The sequence below is a fragment of the Elephantulus edwardii genome, unplaced genomic scaffold (genome assembly GCF_000299155.1).
Source record: "Elephantulus edwardii isolate Elephantulus edwardi_28Jun2011 unplaced genomic scaffold, EleEdw1.0 scaffold00139, whole genome shotgun sequence".
Taxonomy (NCBI): Eukaryota; Metazoa; Chordata; class Mammalia; order Macroscelidea; family Macroscelididae; genus Elephantulus; species Elephantulus edwardii.
The window spans coordinates 3,844,700-3,863,339 of NW_006399889.1; the positions used below are offsets into that span (position 1 = coordinate 3,844,700).

The 18,640-nt window shown below is 38.7% G+C and overlaps 1 protein-coding gene across 2 annotated transcripts in view; it reads right to left on the reverse strand.

Annotated features, from left to right (window-relative positions):
• Nucleotides 1-2,613: 2,613 nt before the first annotated feature.
• Nucleotides 2,614-18,640, reverse strand: part of ITGA8 (integrin, alpha 8) — a 312,225-nt gene continuing 296,198 nt past the window's right edge. The window contains exons 28-30 of one of the 2 annotated variants that reach the window (XM_006894290.1): nucleotides 16,594-16,695; nucleotides 5,167-5,289; nucleotides 2,614-2,782 (exon numbers count right to left, since the gene is read on the reverse strand). In XM_006894290.1, coding sequence (XP_006894352.1) covers nucleotides 2,696-2,782; nucleotides 5,167-5,289; nucleotides 16,594-16,695 — 312 coding nt within the window. In that variant the 3' untranslated portion in view covers nucleotides 2,614-2,695. The remainder of the gene's footprint in view (nucleotides 2,783-5,166; nucleotides 5,290-16,593; nucleotides 16,696-18,640) is intronic. The other variant, XM_006894291.1, reaches the window with a different exon arrangement.

Sequence of the window (18,640 nt, forward strand, 5' to 3'; positions counted from 1 at the left end):
TGCTTCCACATCCGATGGCAGGGAGGGCTTCCCTGTGCAAAATGGCCACCAGTGAAGTGCCCTCTGGTAGTAGTAGCAGTGTGTGTGGGCAAGCTGAAGGTCTGGTCCCTTCTCAGAAGGGATTTCGCTGGCTGAGATTGTGAAGAAGGCTGCTTTTGCCTTTGACGCCTTCACTTCTTACTCCCATTCTGTTTCCTTGTATTCCTCCTGGGATCTCTAGATTGCTCCATGTGCCTCTACAGAACTTTGCATTTAGCTTGCCCAAGAGATTTTAAGGATGGTACAGAGTAAGGCAACCTTCAGATCTGTTGTTCAAAGGGTTGTTATGAGTTGTAATTAACTCAATGGCACCTACCAACCTAACCTAGTTCCTTCAGAAATGTTAGTTCACTGGTAAGGGTTGCTTCCCCCCCCCCCCCCCCCCTTTTTGTCTCCTTTATGACTAAAAAGCCTGAAGAACTAATAAAATTTCAAGCACTGTGGCAAGACTTGGGGTATGTATTCAGGGCAAAGAGACTTACCTGGTGTCCCTCAACTCAAACTGCAAAGATGACTCTGTTTAGAGAACTAACAATCACCCAGAGGCTGGGGGCGGGGGATCCTCAAGCTCCTGGTGACATTTGTAATTCTTATCCCAGGTCATTCACCAAAACTGGGAGCCAGACTTCAGTTCCTGACAGATTTGAAGCAGCTACCAGCACAGGATTGAATTCATAGGCAGGAACAGTATGAACTGCAATTCTGTGTTTTTCCATATGTCTTTCATTTGATTTCCAATGAATTTCTGCAGCTGTAGCCACATGGCTTCTCTCCAGGGTAAGGCATGGTTGAAAATTTAGTGTCTACGAGTTTGGCTCATCTTTCAAATAAAGTGTGATTATTAAAAATAGGATACAAATTTTTCCCCAACTGCTGTGTAAACTTCAGGGTTTTGATCAGTTTGTTCTATCATACTTAATACTCAACATCTAAAAAATTACCAGTGTAAACATGCTTCAGATACATAAGTTTATAAAATATTGCACATAAGAATTTGTTCATCATTTTCTCATTGAATTTTTTCATTATTATAAAAAGGATACAAAATTGTGCAGATTAAAAGAATTTGGTTGGGTGGCTTTACTTCAAATATAATAATAGCACACATGACTATAGATTATTTACAAGAATTTTAAAAAGCAGATTTTTAGGGGAGCCCTGGTGGCCTAGTGGTAAGGAGCTGCAACTACAATCCAAGAGGTGCACGGTTCGAATCCACCAGATGCTCTGCCGGGGAAGGAGGGACAATCTCCTCCTGTACCAGCCAGATCTGATTTGACGGTACACGCACACAAAAATAATTAAAAAATTAAAAAAATAATAAAAAAAGCAAATTTTTGTGATGCCTAACTTCAAGATCATAAGAAAATAGTATTAATAAGAAATTAGTCTCCAAAGTTATGTACTATAATGATTAAGAGTAAAAATGAGTAGTAAATTTGGAATAAGTAATTTTAAACAAAATGCTGAATTCCTATTTTTGAAATTAATCTCACATCTATGTAGTTTTATATTTATTTCTTTAGGTTGAACATAGTTCTCCTTGTTTACAAGTATGAGGCATAATAGAGAAAATAAGTAGATATTTAATTCAGAGCTAAATACTGGTGCTGAGTCTTACAGATATAAAAAAAATATGTTTTCACATTACTTTTTGATTAGTGAGCTCTAGAAAGTTTAACATTACTTTTAAACATCATGCAGGATGAAAAGTACCTTGAAATTAATGATTTGTTAACTAGTTCAATGGAAAGAAATATTTTTTTAAAAAAGAAAATACAAATGCAAGATTTTAAACTAAACTGAGCAGATGTGAATCCCTGGATAGCGTGAATCAAAGTAACTTTAGGTAGAAGAAATCAAGGTTTTAAGTGAAAATTATTTTTAACACTACTTTGCTTTTTCGTTAACATTGTCTAAACTCTGCAGAAGCTTCTCCTAAGCAAAATCTGCACAAATATGGTTATCTTAGAAGCAAATTCAGTGATTTCTTTAAAAAAAGCTACACACATACACACACACACAAATAGCTAACCAAAATTTAAATCCCAAATCCTCTGGAAGACTGGATTCTCAACCTAGAGAAGTGGAAAAATAAATAAATAAATTTCTATCCTCACAAGGTTAGTTCTTTGTAGTTTCAAAAGTACTTTCACAGTACCCACAACATATTGCTTGTCTCCCTGAGCCATAATGTCCCAAGAAATGCTTCTTTTCCATAGGGAGGTGTCGAAGAATCTGCTGGATACAGTAGTGCTGGAAGGTTTTGTCCTAGTCCACCTTCTAAATTCTCCAGAAATACAGACAGGTCATCTTTGCAGTTTACGTTGGATTTACCTGGAAAGCAACCCAAGTTCCCATGCACCCTTTACAGTGTCTACCAAATACAGAGTAACCAAGGCATAAGAAGCCTTCCTCCAGGAGTGCTTCTGCAAGTGTTGAGGATGTGTCGTCTCCGTGCAGGGTCGTTTGGCTCCCACTGGAATGTCTCCGAAGCACTGCACAGATGTGCTGAACTTTCTCAGGGGCCTTCCCTTTCCTTGTCCGTTGGCGGGTGAGGAAAGCACTGTTTACCCTTATGTTCTTTAAATTCTCTGAACAGGACCAGTGTTTGATTTTTTTTGTTTGTTTGTTCTTTGTTTCTATGTCTCCTTTTTCATGCATCAGGAGTTTTGTCAGTTGTCAGTTGTTCTCTGTCAGTCATGTCATCTTGGGGAGGTCTTGCTCTATCAAAGAATCCACACTACAAGAAAAAAAAAATAAAAAAGCCACATACGTCAGTCATTTTGTGGAATCCCTCGTACGAGGAACTCCACATTTACTGTATCTGTTTTCTAAAGGACTTGCAATTTGAGGAATATAATCTGCTCAATTTTACAAATTAGCACATGAAACCATATGTCCTTTAAAAAAGTAGAACAGAGCTCATGGCAGTTTCTGGAGCTGGGGGATGAGGCAGATGATGGAGCGTTTCTGTCCTTTCTCTGGCTACATAGCGGAGGACGTCTCTGTTTCAAACAGACTATATTGCTATATGGACCTTGTATTTTTCTTGGGATTATAATAATGCATCCCAATGTGCCCCTTAAAGCTCCCCTGCATGTTTTAAGGGAGCTCTGTGGCCTAGTGGGTAAGGAGTTGCACGGTTGAACCCACCAGCTGCTCTGAGGGAGAAAGGTGGATAATCTTCTACCCAATTTAAAGGCTCTGAAAACCCAGCAGAAGGTCAGCTCTGAGTTGGTTTTGACTTGATGGCAATGAGTTGAGTTGAGTTTTCTTATGTTTTAAGATTTTGTTTTTGTTTCAGTCATAGAATCAAAACTGTTTTTAATTCTAGACATGGATAGAAATTTTAATGACTTTCCATAGATTAACTAATCATTTAAGGAAGAAGAAATCCTACAATCTCCATTCTCTTTAATCACAAATTAGTATTTTTTCCTCCACAGAAGCATATAACTGTTCCTGAAAATTTGGAACCTTTATTCTTTTTTATTTTGTTTTTATGGTAGAATCTCAGTTCCCTGGATTTGGCTACTATCTATAGATTTCTTTGTTCGGTAGGGTAGTGGATCATTCTTTCCAATGGCATGAATTATTTTATCATTTTATCTTTGGAAGTGGAGTTACCATAAATAACAACATAACACAAACATCCATTTGTAAAGGTACAAAGCAGCTACTTGGGCTCAGGCTGATACACATAATGTTTGGAAAGTCATCTTTGAATTCATAAAGGCAAGGTTTTCTAAGCTTTTAGGTCTATTAAGCATGTTGTTTAAAAAGAAAACACATTGTAATTTCAGAGAATCACACAATAATGGTTAGGCAAATAATACTGGATATACCATGGACTTCCTAAAGAGAAACCCAACCGTCTTAGAAGAAGTGAAACAAGGGTCCTTCTAAGAAGCAAAGATGGTGAGACTTCATCTTATCTCACACATATTATCAGGAGCGGCCAGTCTCTAGTGTGGGATATCATGCTTGGAAAAGCAGGGAACCAGTGAAGGAAAGAAAGACCCTTAGAAGAATGGATTGACACCAAGACTGCAACCATTGTCTTAAGCACAACAGAGACCATGAGTACGGCACAGCATCAGCAAGGACTCATTTTGTTGAGTCACTTAGTGGGAGTCAACGCAACAGCACCTAACAGAAGACGTGACTGGGCAAACTATGTGATAATAATGCAGTACTGACACGGCTCCTGATTTGGAACAGAAAATTGTGAAAACTCATAGCTACTGAGGTTGCTGGGCCAGGAATTATTTTTCAGTCGAGTTTCCTACAACAAATCATATGAGATAATAAGGTAAGGGTTCTTAAGGGAGATAGACTAATTGGCAACATTTAAAAATAAGTCTAGATATATTAACATGCATGATGTATTTGGCCCCTTAGCTCCTAGAAAATAAAATATCATAATTAACTCATATCAATTACACTAGTACAATTACTTCCAGAAAACCTGCTGGAGGGTCAACCGTGGGTTGGTTCTGACTTGACGGCACACAATAACAACAGTCTTTACAAAGAAAGATCTCAAAGAGTTGAGGATACTGCCATGTCAACAAAAAGCTTAAGGCCTTCCTTGGTTAATGTAAAAAGAAAAAGAGGAATTAATATTATCACTCCAAGCATACTGAAAATAAGGTCAAAAGTCTTAGTTTGTATGTCTAAATCTATTAATTTATAAGAAACTTCAAGATGCAAATCCACAATATTTTTGAATGTCAGCTATACAAGAACATTAAATTGGCCAAAACAAATAAGGCACACTTTCAGGTTTAGGTTCTTCTCTCTATTGTTATTAAGTGCTGTTGAGTTGCCAACCCTATGTACAACAGCTTTGAACCCAGCTCTACCCTGAGCCAACCTCATCATCTCCAACACACCCAAACTCATTACCCCAGCCATGGAGCAATTCATATCATCCAGGGTCTTTCTCTCTTAAGCTGTCCCTCCACCCTCCCATGCATCCAAATCATGCCTCTAGCATTGTCTTTCTAAATTCCAAGCAATTTTCTTTCTAATCCCCCTCTGCAGTCTTTCACTCAAGCAAAAGGAAAAAAACCCAACCCAGCCCAAAACAAAACAAAACAAAACAAAACAAAAACAACTTACCTTCCATAAAGCTAAGGTTAAAATGGCCAGAACCAACAATCCAAGAAGTATTGCTAATATTATTACCCACAATGGGATTGAGAAGGAAACATTTGGGGTTGCCCAAATAACTGAAGTCTTAATCTGAAATAGAAAATAAAGCAAATGAGCTCTAATTTGAAAATTATGTAGTAAGATAAATAATTACCAACCGGGGAAACCTGTGAAAGGTAGGATATGTGCAAGAAAGAAATTTCTCAGTCAGAGGAAAAGAAAATATTTTCCAATAGAGAATGACAGAAAAGTTACAAGATTATACCCAGTTGTCATAGGTGGAAAACTTGCAAGACCTTCAAAGCAAAGTGGTCCCATTGCCTTTCATAGGTTTCACTGTGATATTAGGGGTAGTTCTGAAAGGACCTAGAGAACAAATGGAAGTGATCCCAGGGAGATTTAAGGGGTTACATCAATCAGACATGAATCTTAAAAACAAACACTTTAGGTGCCCTAGGTCAGGTAGCTGTCATCAAAAACTAGATGGACGATTAGTGAACTCTGATGGTAGCACCCACAGGAAGTTGTACTACTGACCTCAAGGCCACACATCTTTGGGGGTTCAAATCCATCAGCAACATGTGGGGAGAAATACGGGCTATCTCCTCCTCTGTCATTTACAACCTCCAAACCCTGCTGTAGCATCAGCTATGAGTCCGTTTCAATTCAATAGCAAAGGGTGAATGAGTGGTAGAACTTTTCAAGGCTGTAATTTTTTGGAATCAAATCTCTAGACCTATTTTTCAAAATGTCTTTGTTAGTGGTTTCAAACTGTCAACCTTTCAGGTTGCTGTCAAGCATTTAACTGTGCTACTCAGGAACTCCACTGAAGGAAAACCTAGAGCCTTGGAAAATTCTGAGGTTGCTCATGAATGACTCTACACCCAGTTCCAAAACCATGGCAAAAATCAACACAGTTCTGGTGTATATTTTGTTCAGTGATAGAGCAGCCAAAATGATCTAATAGGCAATTTATGATAAGACAGGTAACAGACTTTTTCTATTTTTCCCCTTCTTATTTTCTTAGTTAATATATGAAGTCACCTCCCACTGTTTCTTGTTAAACATAGGAAACAGCCCATGATTTCTAAGTAAAAAGAACACATTTACAGGAGTTGTAAATAAGGGCCACAGAAAGTTCAGATTGTTAGTTTAATAGAAAAGAAAAGGAATGGTAAGAGTGGACACCCACTGGGCACTTTGCTGGGCTCCTCGACCTCTTGGTTAGAGCAGTTTTTGATGTCTGGTCTATAAAACCGATCTGTCTGTAGAAACAAGGAGGAAAGTTGCTGACAAAAAGCTAATAAAAGCTTTTGAAGGGTTATGGGTATTTTGCAACAGGGATGGAAAAGTACAAAGTGTTAAACTGGCTGCAATATGCTTATTAGGGGCCCTTGAAGGAGTGAACAACGTTAGTTATAGCTAATAATTACAAAACCAAATGGTTATCTATTCACATTAGCTTCCAAGGAGTCAGGAAGCAGTTCTCCAAGGGGCTATGAGGACATGGTCACTAACTTGGTCTTTCAGCTCCTATAATAAAATTAAATAATTAAATTCTATAATTCTTACAACCAAAACTTTTGTCAGTCTATTCCTAGTAATGTTACATCCACTTAAAAGTACCTCTTCATATTTTTCTCTGAGTGTTTTAAATGACCATTGAGTTGATCCTGATTTCTAGTGACTTCATGTGTTCAGGGTAGAACGGCTGTATAGGGCAAACGAGGCTGTGACCTTTCAGAAGCAGATTGATAGGCTTGTCTTTTGAGGTGCCTCTGAGGGTGGGGGTTGAACTCTCAACCTTGCAGCTGGTGGTAGCACACCATCAGGAACATTTACAATTTTAGAATTATGCAAGTCAGCTATTTTGCCTACATCTTGCCATCAGATATTAATTCACTAAGAAAAAGAGCCATGAGTTTTAACAGTGTATGAACTGGGAGGGACTCACCTTGCCATTTCTGCTCTTAGCACATCCATGTAGTTCTAAAGGTTCAGATGAACATATCTTTAAGTCTTTCCTGCAAAAAATATGAGCAGCTGCCCAGGACCTCCCTCCCCACATGCCAGTGTTTTCCTGATCTCCTAGGCTTACTGTGGTAGAGTAGGGAAGTTACTGTATAATACAGAAATACAGTAAATAAACAACCGTCGCTGGAGAAGGATGTCATGCTTGGAAGGGTAGAGGGACAGTGCAGGAGAGGAAGATCCTGGATGAGATAGACTGACACAGTATCTGGGGCAATGGAGGAAGGTGTGTCCAGGACAGTGAGCCCTGCTTAGGATAGAGCAGACTTAAGAACTATTGTCCTTAGTAGTGTCACTATGAGTCACAGGTGACTGGATGGCATGTAACAACCATACCAACAGTCTTACATGACCCAGGGCATTCCTTCAGATTTCCAGTGAAGATATTAGTGACTGGCAAGTGAGAAACAAAGAGCTCAGTAGACGTCATCATTAGAAGAGTCCTAGCCCTGGGCACCTTGTCCATAGACCACAGCTCTCTGGCAGTGGCTCTAAGGAAGAAATATGGGCATTCTCCTCGGTGCCATTTAAAGCCTTGGAAACACAATAGAGGATCAGCAATGAGTAAGTTTCAACTTTAGAATAGGAAATATTTATTCTTGAGGAGTCCCTGGGTATAAAGTTAGTTAAGTCCTGGACTCCTATCCAAAAGGCTAGTATTGCAACCAAAGTTGCACTGGAAGAAAGATCTAGTGATCAGCTTCTGAAATATCACAGTCTTGAGAATGCTGAGGAACACAGTTCTTCTCTGACAAATGGAGTAGCTATTGCTTAAGACCCACTTGATGGCAACTGTTTCGGTTTGGCTTATCTGTGTCTTACAAATATAAGTTCTTCTGGTAGATATTAACTAGGGATCCATAGGACATATTTACATCTGAAAAAGGCCAGAGGAAATTTCACCTGCAGGTGGAAACCAGTAAAACATAAGACATTTCTAAAATCTAATGCTCTGGATAGATAAACTACAGATTTTAGCTACACAAGCAAGTTTAAAAGGATTTAAAGGATGGTTTTTATATGAGGTTTGTTATTTAAATAGGTATTTAAAAACCACTGATGTTGAGGACGTTCTAATGGTGACACTCCATCAGGTTTCAGAAATTATGAACCTTTCTGGAAGAGACTTGTGGTAGATTTCCTGGCCTTTAAGTTAGCAACAGAGTCATTGTGCACAACTGCCAGAGTTTTCAAAATATGTCTTCTCATTCTCTCTTCGCCACTGAATCTGAACCAACTCATAGATGACTCTCCATCAGTTTTCCAAGGTTACAAATCACATGAGAAGAAGCTGTTCATCTTTCTCCTGACAAGCTGCTCTTGAATTCAAACTGCCAAAGATGTGTGGCCTCTGAGCTAGCAGCACAACTCCCTAGGGAGGGGCCACCAGCTGCCTCAATGTCTTAGTGTTACGGAAAACTGCAGAATGGTGAGATATTGACAATTACGAAAACTTGGCTATTTCTGAAACTTATTTGTTTTGCACCTCATTTTGAAAAGCTCACAGAAAAAGAAATGGTGATACTTTTTAGAATTTCTAATGAATGAATATTGATTTATAGCAAGATATCGTCGTTCATTTCAAATAATATTTGTTAGCCCAGATTCTCTGTAGTTTATGTGGTAATCAGCAGCAGCAGCAGCATCAATCTGGAATCTTCCAGTAACTCTGCCCTAAATCAGTGCTGTCCAATAGCAACATAATGCAAGCCACATGTGGAATGTTAAATTGTCTAGTAGCAAATTAAAAATAGTAATAAGAAGCAGGTCACATTACTTTTAATAGTAAACTTTATTTAACCCTAAATGAAAAAAAAAAACACAAAAAACAAACTCACTACTATTAACATGTATCTGCTATAAAAACACAAATAGAATATTTAAAATTGCTATCATTTATACCAAATGATTTATATATCTCCACAATCCAGTGCAGACTTTAGGTGGTAAAAATAATTAACATTCTTGGCTACTAACCGGAAGGTTGGAGGTTTGACTCTGCTCAAAAGAGTTTCGGGAAAAAGTTCTGCTAATCTACTTTTTTAAATAAGTAAGTATTGGAAATCCTATCAGACATTGTTCTCTACATGTCTGGGGCCACCGTGAGTTGGAGTTGAGTTGATGGCAACTAGAAAATATTGCATTTAATTCAGATGCTACATTTTAAATGGTTAAAGTTAAGTGAAATGCTCTTCTACTAAAACAATAAAGTTGTATTTAAATGGAAATACTTCATAATACTTAAGTTTTAAAGCTTACATTTATATTGTTTTAAATTATATATTCAGTTCTTGAGTCACATTAGCACTATTTCGGACACTCACAAGCCACATGGAATTGTAGCCGCGGCAGTTCTGCTCTAGAGCCTTCTGCGTAATCTAACACAATGGTGTGACCCACTTAATTGCAAACGTCTCTTTTTACAGAATTCTTGCACCCATGATGTGAGCCCAAGGCAAGGATAGAGTGCATTTAGGAAAGAGGTTTACTTTAAGAACATAGGCTTCACTTCCTGGACTTGAAGTTAAAGGAAGCTGGTGAGTATGCTTACTCATAGTGATCACCTAGATCCACTGGAGTAGAGGACATACAACAATGAAGAGTTTGGCTGAGCTTGGACGTGTTCCTTCAGCACTGTCCACTTAGCATGCACAGATATATCGATAAGAAGAAAAAGGTTGCTTTCTTGAGGGACAGGGAGTCATGAGGACTTCTGGCTTAGTGAGTTGGCCCCATGTGGGGAATAAGGCTAGAAGTGAGCAGATCCCCAAGTTTGCAGCTGATGCCCATTTGGACATAGCCACAGATAGCTGGGGATGAGGTGACCAGAACCCAACTAGATGAAGGGAAGATGATACATGCTGTGAACAAGGGTTGACTGCTGCAACCTGATGGCTTGCTCTGGACTGGACTTTGATTGTGGTTGCAGCTGCTCAAAATTTTCAAACTGAACAGAAGATTCTTCAGCAAATGAGAAATGCTTGTTCCCTCAGAGTATTGGTTTGACAGGAATGGGCAAATCAGAAGCTGGCTATCTAAAATGGGGATGTTAAGGCATGAAGTAGTTGGCTTTCACTTTCATAAGCCTAGCTATTAGTAATATAAGTAATGTGAGGGGAACTATATGGATGAAATGCATATATACAAAGCAAATGCATAAAATAAAACATAATGCACATGCATGAAACATAATGTATGTTTATCAGTGCATGAAAATCAATAAGAATATGTAAAAATAAAAGGGGAAAAAAGAACATAGGCTTAATGTGATTAAATATCTTAGGTCCTTTAAAAAAGTTACTATTGAGTAACTGAAATTAATGTTGAAGTAACTAAAACTTGAGGAGAGAATTTAATTACATACTTACTAATGAATACATTGTTCTGATTTCTTATATTTATTAAGAATTATTGTTCATAGAAGCCTGCTATTTCAGGAGTGAATGGCTATTCCTTCTTCCTAGTATGTCTTAATCTAGGAGCTTTACTAAAACCAGTCCATCATCAACGACCCCTTATGCATTTGACACACTGGTGGCATAGCTTTCAGCATCACAGCAACCGACAAATTACCTCAGTACAGCAAACTGACAGACAAGTGCTATGCTTAATAAGGATGCCAGAAGAATTGATGCTTTTGAGATGTGCTGTTGGAGAAGAGTGCTGAGAATCCCATGAACTGCCAAAAGAACAAAATAGGTATGTCTTGGAGAAGGTACAGCCAGAGTGCTCCTTTTAGGCAAAGGTGATAAAGCTTCATCTCACATACTTTGGGAATGTTGCTAAGAGAATCTGTTCCTTGAAGAGGTACATCATGTTTGGAAAGATGGAGAGAGGGGTGAAGGAAAGGAAGGCCTTAATCAGCTGGAGTGACACAGTGGGCACAGCAATGGGCTTGAGTATGTCATTGATTGTGAAGATGGCATAGGATAGGGCAAGGTTCAGATTTGTTGTTCATAGGACTATGAGTTGTACTTGACTCAATGACATCTAACAACAAAATTAAGAATTATAGCTATCTGAAATAGGATAAAAAAGTAACAATTAACTTGTCATAATTATTCACAATTTTAGGAACAAGGGACCACATTTTGCAAATAGTTTATACACAACTATCAAGTTGACTGTAACTCCTAGTGACTCTGTAAGACAGCTGATAAGTGCCCATGGGACAGAAGACCACATATTTATTGTAGAACTCGTCCTTGGAGAGGGATGTTATGTTTGGGAGGGTGGAGGGACAGTGCAAGTGAGGAGGATCCTCGATGAGATGGATTGATTCAGTGACTGGGGGAATGGGAGTAAGTATGTCAGCGACAATAAGGTGGGCACAGGTTAGAGCAGGGTTTAGGGCTGTTGTACATAGGGTCGTGATGAGTTGCAGGTGACTCGACAGCACATAACAACAACAACATCTTGTGGAATGGCTGGTGGATATGAACTGTCAAACTTCCAGTTAGTAGGTGGGGTGCCGGAGATTTGTATAAACAGCTTAGATTTTCTTAAGTGATACTAAGGAAGAAACATTTAATCTTACCTTCATCATATTATAAATCTTATTGTTCTTTATTAGGTTGAAAGACCATAAATAAAGCTTTAATATGCCTACATTTTATCATTGACATTTATGGTATGTTTTTGTATATTTTGACCAAGTACCAAGGTAGAAGGAAAAAGCTTCCTTGTATTTGCAACTATAATTAATGTTGACATCTGTATTTATATATCACAAAATCTTGTGTAAACACACTTCACTGGGGTCACAAGAATGTTTTAAATAAATGTACCAAGACACCCTACCTACAGTGCCATTTTGAACACAATTGTAACATAAAGTGGACCAGCTGAACACACACTTTGTTAATTTTTAAACAGCCACGATGAGACAAGTTGTCCCTTTCACAAGTTTGAACTCTAAACAATTGTTTGATATATGAACTACATTTTAAGGTGCTAAAGTTTGGCAAACAAGTCTCAAAACCAAATGGATACACAACTTGGTGAGTGAGTTTTAAAACAAATATTTGTGTAAAATATTGTATAATAACCACCTCAGGAGTTAAATGAGACAATAATCTTGATGCATTAAAATAGAATTCACCTTTAGTTGTATGGTATACAAATGTCAAAGTTTGTTATTGAGCCAAAGAAAGTATTCAATTAACTGAATAAGGAGGCTTTTTTGAAAGTTGAACTGTAATGATTAAACATTCAGTCATATCCCTTTGCATCATGCAACCTTTCCCTCACCTCGGAACATGACAAGTGTCCCGTTGCATGAGCAATTCATTTACTACAAACACAAACAGTGTGGAAGTAGCAGATGTGGGCTGCAATTCCCCCAATAGGCAAAGCTTGCATGCGCCTGAAGACATAGTTGAATTATGACCATGCTCAAAAGGGAGTAAAAACAAACTAATCACCCCACACAATCTAGGAAAACAAGCACATATTATTTAACCTTATTAGGCTGAATAAAGAAATGAGGAACTGAGGCACTTTCTTTTTCATTGGTAAAGCATAGATTGCAGTTCTGATGATTTAAAAAAACCAAACAAACCTCTTTCAACTGATTTGAGTTCTTAATATAATCCCCTTCTGGACTGGGCCCTTTCCACAAGACATGGCTTTGAGAAGAAATCATTATGAAAAAAATATTTACCTGCTCTCAAACCAAGCCACAGCCAGACTGGTTTCTTGTATTGTACTTAAAAGTGATTCAAACTCATTTCTATTGAGTCTGAATTGACTCACCACTGACTCTCCAGTGGGGTTTTTGAGGTTTAAATTGCATGGAAGGAAACTGCCCATATTTTTCCCTTAAAGCAGCTGGTGGATCCAAATCACCAGAAGTGCAGCCTTTGGGGAAGCAGCACCCCCTCTATGGATTCTGACACCAGAGCACCCTTCTATATTTTACTTTATACCGACAAGGTCTGCAGTTAGACCATATTGGGAGGCTTTGAAAACACCATGCTTTTCCAACAACCTTTACATATATGATGCGGTAAATCATCTACACCAAGCAACAAGACTTCTTTCTTATAACAGGGGTGATGGGCTAAAGGAGCATGACTCTAATAATTTAATGGGTCTTTTGAGCTGAGCTGAGAACAGCAGTGTGTCACCTGGGGCCAGTACAGAAAGAAATGGTACTGTTAACAGACTCAATGACATGTGTTTTTGTTACGGAACATATGCTTAGAGAAAATAAACAAACAAAAAGGCCTAGATTTATCTCCCTTAGAACTACAAGGCTTTGAACCTCTTTGGACTATTACTCTATATTAAAAATCCAAACCTCTGTTTTCTAGATTGAACGTAAGTCCAAATGAGAGCAGACATCTTGTGGGAGAGAAAGAGGGACCTCAATGAAGAAATACGTGGCAGTGCTTGCTTCACAACACCGCCCAGGTTTGCTGCAATACTTTAATTGTGCAAATCTTAATTGCTATTTCCAATTTGGAATGATCTAATTTAGCTGGTGAAAGTAAGCTATTTTGAGAAGGTTGCTAAAATTTATTGAGATATACCTTGTTTCAGGTATAATGCCAGGGCTTAATAAAAACAATTGTATTCATCTTTATAATTCATCAGGTGGGTAAAGAGTTGTGCTGCCACAAGTCAAAGGCAGGTGGTTCGATCCCACCAGTGGCTCCATGGGAGCAAGATAGGTATCTCCTCCACAGGATTTACAGCCTCTGAAAACCTGTTGGAGGGTCAGCTATGAGACTCTTCCAACTTGACAGCAGATAACAATATTAACAAACTTGAGGAAGTAAAATGTCTTCCCCTAAAGTATAAAAGTATGAGCCAGGCTGACGCCCAGCTAATGTGTCCCCTCTTGGGACCCTGTCTCTGGAACTTTTCCCTGGGTTGCCTGCCTATCCCAGAGGTTTTCAATGCTGGCTTCACTGCAGAATTGTTACTAATAGAACTTTTAAAGCAAAATGCCAGGTTCCCACCTATGTAAAGTCCTTTCTTTTGAGTAAAATTTTACCTCTAAGGACCTACAGGATAAAACAGAACTGCTCAATGAGGTTTCCAAGGCTGTAACCTTTATGGGTACAGGTTGCCACATCTTTTTTCCCCAAGGACAAGTGACAGGGTTTGAACTTCTGACCTTCCTTTTCTGTTTGCAGCTGAATGCTTTAACCCACTGCTCCACCAGCCCTCCTTTGCCCCGTCCTAGTCAGGCCTGATATTCAGAGTTGAGCTTTAGCATGCATCTTTTTTTTTTTTTAATTTATGCAAGTTATGATTCTAGATAGCTCTGGTCCATAGAAAGTTGCGCTGCTAATCCAAACACTATTTCTCTGGTGGTTCCAATTCAATAGTAGCTCTGAGAAAGAGGAATAATTTCTTCCTACATGATTTACAGCTTCAGAACTCCCCCTGGAGGGTCAGCTATAAGTTAGGATTGATTCGACGACAATACGTTTTGAATTTTTGAGTAACGATTCTGAGGTATATCCAGGATTTAGAGTGATGAGTCAACGGATTGATTTAATAAAAATACTAAAAGTAGGTTGTTGTATGCTGTCAAATTGATTCTGATTTGCAGCAACCCTTCTGGATAAAGTAGAACTAACCCATCTAGTCTCCTATGTTGTAATCTTTCTGGAATTGAACTCCAGGTCTTTTCTTCTAGAGTGGTTGGTGGATTTAAACTGTTGACATTTAGGTTAACAGCCAAGTGCTTTAACCATTGAACCATCATATATTTGGCAAAAATATTAAAAATTATAATTTTAAGACCCAATATGACACACAAGAGTATTACTTTGTATACTATCTCAGGCAGGGCTTCTCAAACTTATCTGTGCACATGGATCACCTGAGAATTTTGTTAACATACAAAGTCTGAGTCAGTGACTCTGCAGTGTGGACAGAGTCTATGGTTCTAAGAGTCTCCGGTCAGCTAACGATATACTTATTCTGTGAAACACGTATTGCTTAACAGAGGCCTGGGACCAAGAGTTCAAGCTGAGGACTGTACATAAATAACTACTGAACGACCAAAAGATGAATCTTACTCCCTTCCAGAGCTCTAGTTCTGATCACCTTCATATATAATTTTAGGCAAAGATCCAGCTGTTGTTGGTGGTGGCGTTCGGTTCCGTCAGTTGACTTTGAGCCATAGTGACTATGAACACCAGATTGGAATCTTGCCCTATCCTGTGCCATCCTCAGGATCTCTGTCATGTTCAGGTCTGTTGTTAACTGCATAATTATCCATTTTTTACAAATTCTTTGTTTTTCCCTGCATGGCCATGCCAGGTTATTTAGGATGACAGAGGTTGTGTTGAAACGGGTCAGTAATGGGTGATAGTAAGGAGCCCTGGTTAGCTACTTGAATTTCTCATCAAAATGTCAGCAGTTTAAATCAACCAGCTGCTCCAAGGGAGAAGAATGAGATGTTTCCTCTCATCAAGATTTACAGTCTTAGTAACCCAGTGGAGGCTTGCCATGTCTTGGTGACAGTGGATTTTTAAACATATGACAATAAGAATCCCTGGGTAGAGCAAATAGTTTGTGCTCTAGTATTGGTGGCAGGGAGCTTTGGTGGCCTAGTACTAACGAGCGGTGCTGCCAACTCTAAGATACCTGGGCTCTCTACCTGCATCAACTACAGCCTCTGAAAACCCATCAGAAGGTCAGCTTTGAGCTGCTTATGACTTGATGGCACTAACAACTGCAGCAAGGTTCTCCATTCTAACATGCCCAAGGTACTGCAGAAGACAAACTTGGAGAATGCTTCTGCTAGGTCAGTCTGGAAAATGCTACGGAGCCTTTCTACTCCACACACACAGGGTCACTGTGAGTCAGAATCAACTCGAGGGCAGTTAACGATAAACAATAGCCTCAAGTTAAAAAAAAAAAAAGAATTCATATGAAGTTCATAGCGATTTGTTTTCCATGACAAAATAACAGTTCTTTCCATAAACGGAAAAATGACTAACGAAAGTCACATAGCTGTTCTTGGGCGGGTTTGCTGCCCCAGAAGGTAGTGTTCTTCTCTTCTTACTTGACAGACCACATTGTCTTTAAAATGAAAAGTATTCAATATCATTTCATTGTTATAATCGTGTCACTGTGAACTTCTCTGAAACAACTGGCTTGGTTAGATAATGGCATTAGTTCCATCTGAAATTTTTTTTGATAGAAATTTATACGGAAAGTTTCAAAATCAGATCAAAGGTTGGGGAATTTCCAGACTAAAACATGATGACAGTGATCGGAAGGGAGGAACGTTGCTCATATTAGTGTACGTACTCACACCTCAATCATATTGAACAATGACTAAAACAACAATTCCAGTTCAATAATTCATCCGTGCCTATATTTTCTCAAGATACTTACTGCTATGCGTCCGTGTGGGAGTGTTGTTGGCTGATCTTTGTAAGGCATCTTCTTAACTTCAAAGGACACGAGGGAGGCAAGCGCATAGGGGTCATTCTTTCTCTGAAAGTAAAACACTTAATTTAAATGTATTCCATTTACAACTTTAAAAAATTGTACTAGCATTCACTCAATGATTGTCACTAATTTCCATTTCAAAAGCAAAATTTCCTGTTTTTTTTCTTTTCATCCATCCAAACAGCCAAACATTTATTCCATTCCTATTGCTAAAGAATGTTTGTTATAGTAACAAAAGACTTTTGTATAATTAACTTATTAAGGAAATGGCAAATTAGAGACTGAAAAGCAGAGAGTGCAAGGACTTCCAACAGGGCTAGTGAAGAATAAAGGAAAGAAAGGCCTGGTGCGCTATGTCATTTTTGTTACCTGATAGAGGGGAAATTTGTCAGCTTCCAGGATAGGAAACTGGCATTGAGTTACAAAGAAAGTCATCATATTTGACCTTGGACAGATTAACTCAAATTCAACTCAAGTCATAGCTGACCCTCCCATGGGTTTTTCGAGGCTATGAATTGCATGAGAAGAGTTTGCTCATCATTCTTCCGAGCAACAGTTGATAGGTTAGAAGAGCCTGCCTTTGGCTTGGCGATGAAATTCCTTGCCCACAAGACAACTAGAGCTCTGTCTACTACATGGAATGCTGAAATTTTGAAGGGATCTTGTGGGGGACTGTCCTGTGCCCTGTAGGAGGGTGAACAGATTCCTGAATTCTACCTACAAGGTGCCAGTAGCACTGCTCCTTAGTTTTGCCAACTCAAATGCCAAATGTTCCCCTTAGAGTCAAAATTATCCTGGCTAAAAATAACTGACCCAATACCAGCCATTGTTTTTGGAAGAACTTTCCAGCAAAAAGCTATCTTATTTAGTGGGTTCCTATGTTAACTGTTGAAAAATTCAAAGGTGAAAAGTAACTCAGGGAAAGCAGTTTTGGAAACTGGAGCTGCTGGGCTCTCCGCTGTTTAACTTGAGACAAAGATTAGATGCTGTAGTCAGTTCACTCTGGCTCTTGAAGGCTGATTTCAATGATGGTGAATGAAGTTAATAGTTCAGGAATTTTAATTGTTAGTTGTGAAAGAAAGCCATGTTCAAAGCAAAAATTATTTAATCTTAAAATTAAGCAAAAATTACTTTTCAAAGGTAGTAAATGCTAACACTTCAGCCCTTCCTAGTTATTCTTTTTTACTATTATTTGTGCTTTTGACGGTGTTTAAATCTACTGCATTTAAAAGGGAAAAATATCAACTTGGGATTTGGTAACATCCTGTTGTTAGTTTGAAATTGGCCAAAGAGGGAATATTGACACTTTGGAAATTAAGTTGGACAGTGACTAATAATGAAAGATGAATTGAGGCTTTCTAACTGTGGTGCTGGAAAAGACTACTGAATATCCTATGGATGGCCAAAAGAACAAACGAATCTGTTTTGGAGGAAGTGTAACCAGGGTGGGCTTTTGAGGTAAGGACAGTGAAACTTAATCTCACATACTTTCGGCATGTTGTCAGAAGGAACTAGTCTTTGGAGAAAGATACAATGTTGAAGGAAGATGGAGAGTCAGAGAAGGAGAGGGAGACTCTCAAGAGATAGACTAGCGCAGTGACTATAACAACAGATGAGTGTATCAGAAATTGTGGGGATGGTGCAAGAGAGGACAAGTTTAGATCTGTCGTTTAAAGGGGCACGATGAGTTGTATTCAACTGCTTGTCATCAACAACTATTGTTGTTAGATGTTGTTCAATCAAGTATGACTCATAGTGACACTATGAACAACAGAACTGAACCTTGTCCTATCCTGTGCCATCATCACAATCTCTGACACACCCACGCCCTTTGCTGCAGTCACTGTGTCAAGCCCCACTGGTTGAATGTCTTCTTCTCTGCCATCCCACCATATTTCCAAACTTGATGTCCCTCTCCAAGGAATAACCTCTCCAGGCAACATGCTCAAAATATGTGAGATGACACTTCATCATCTCTGCATCGCTGCAC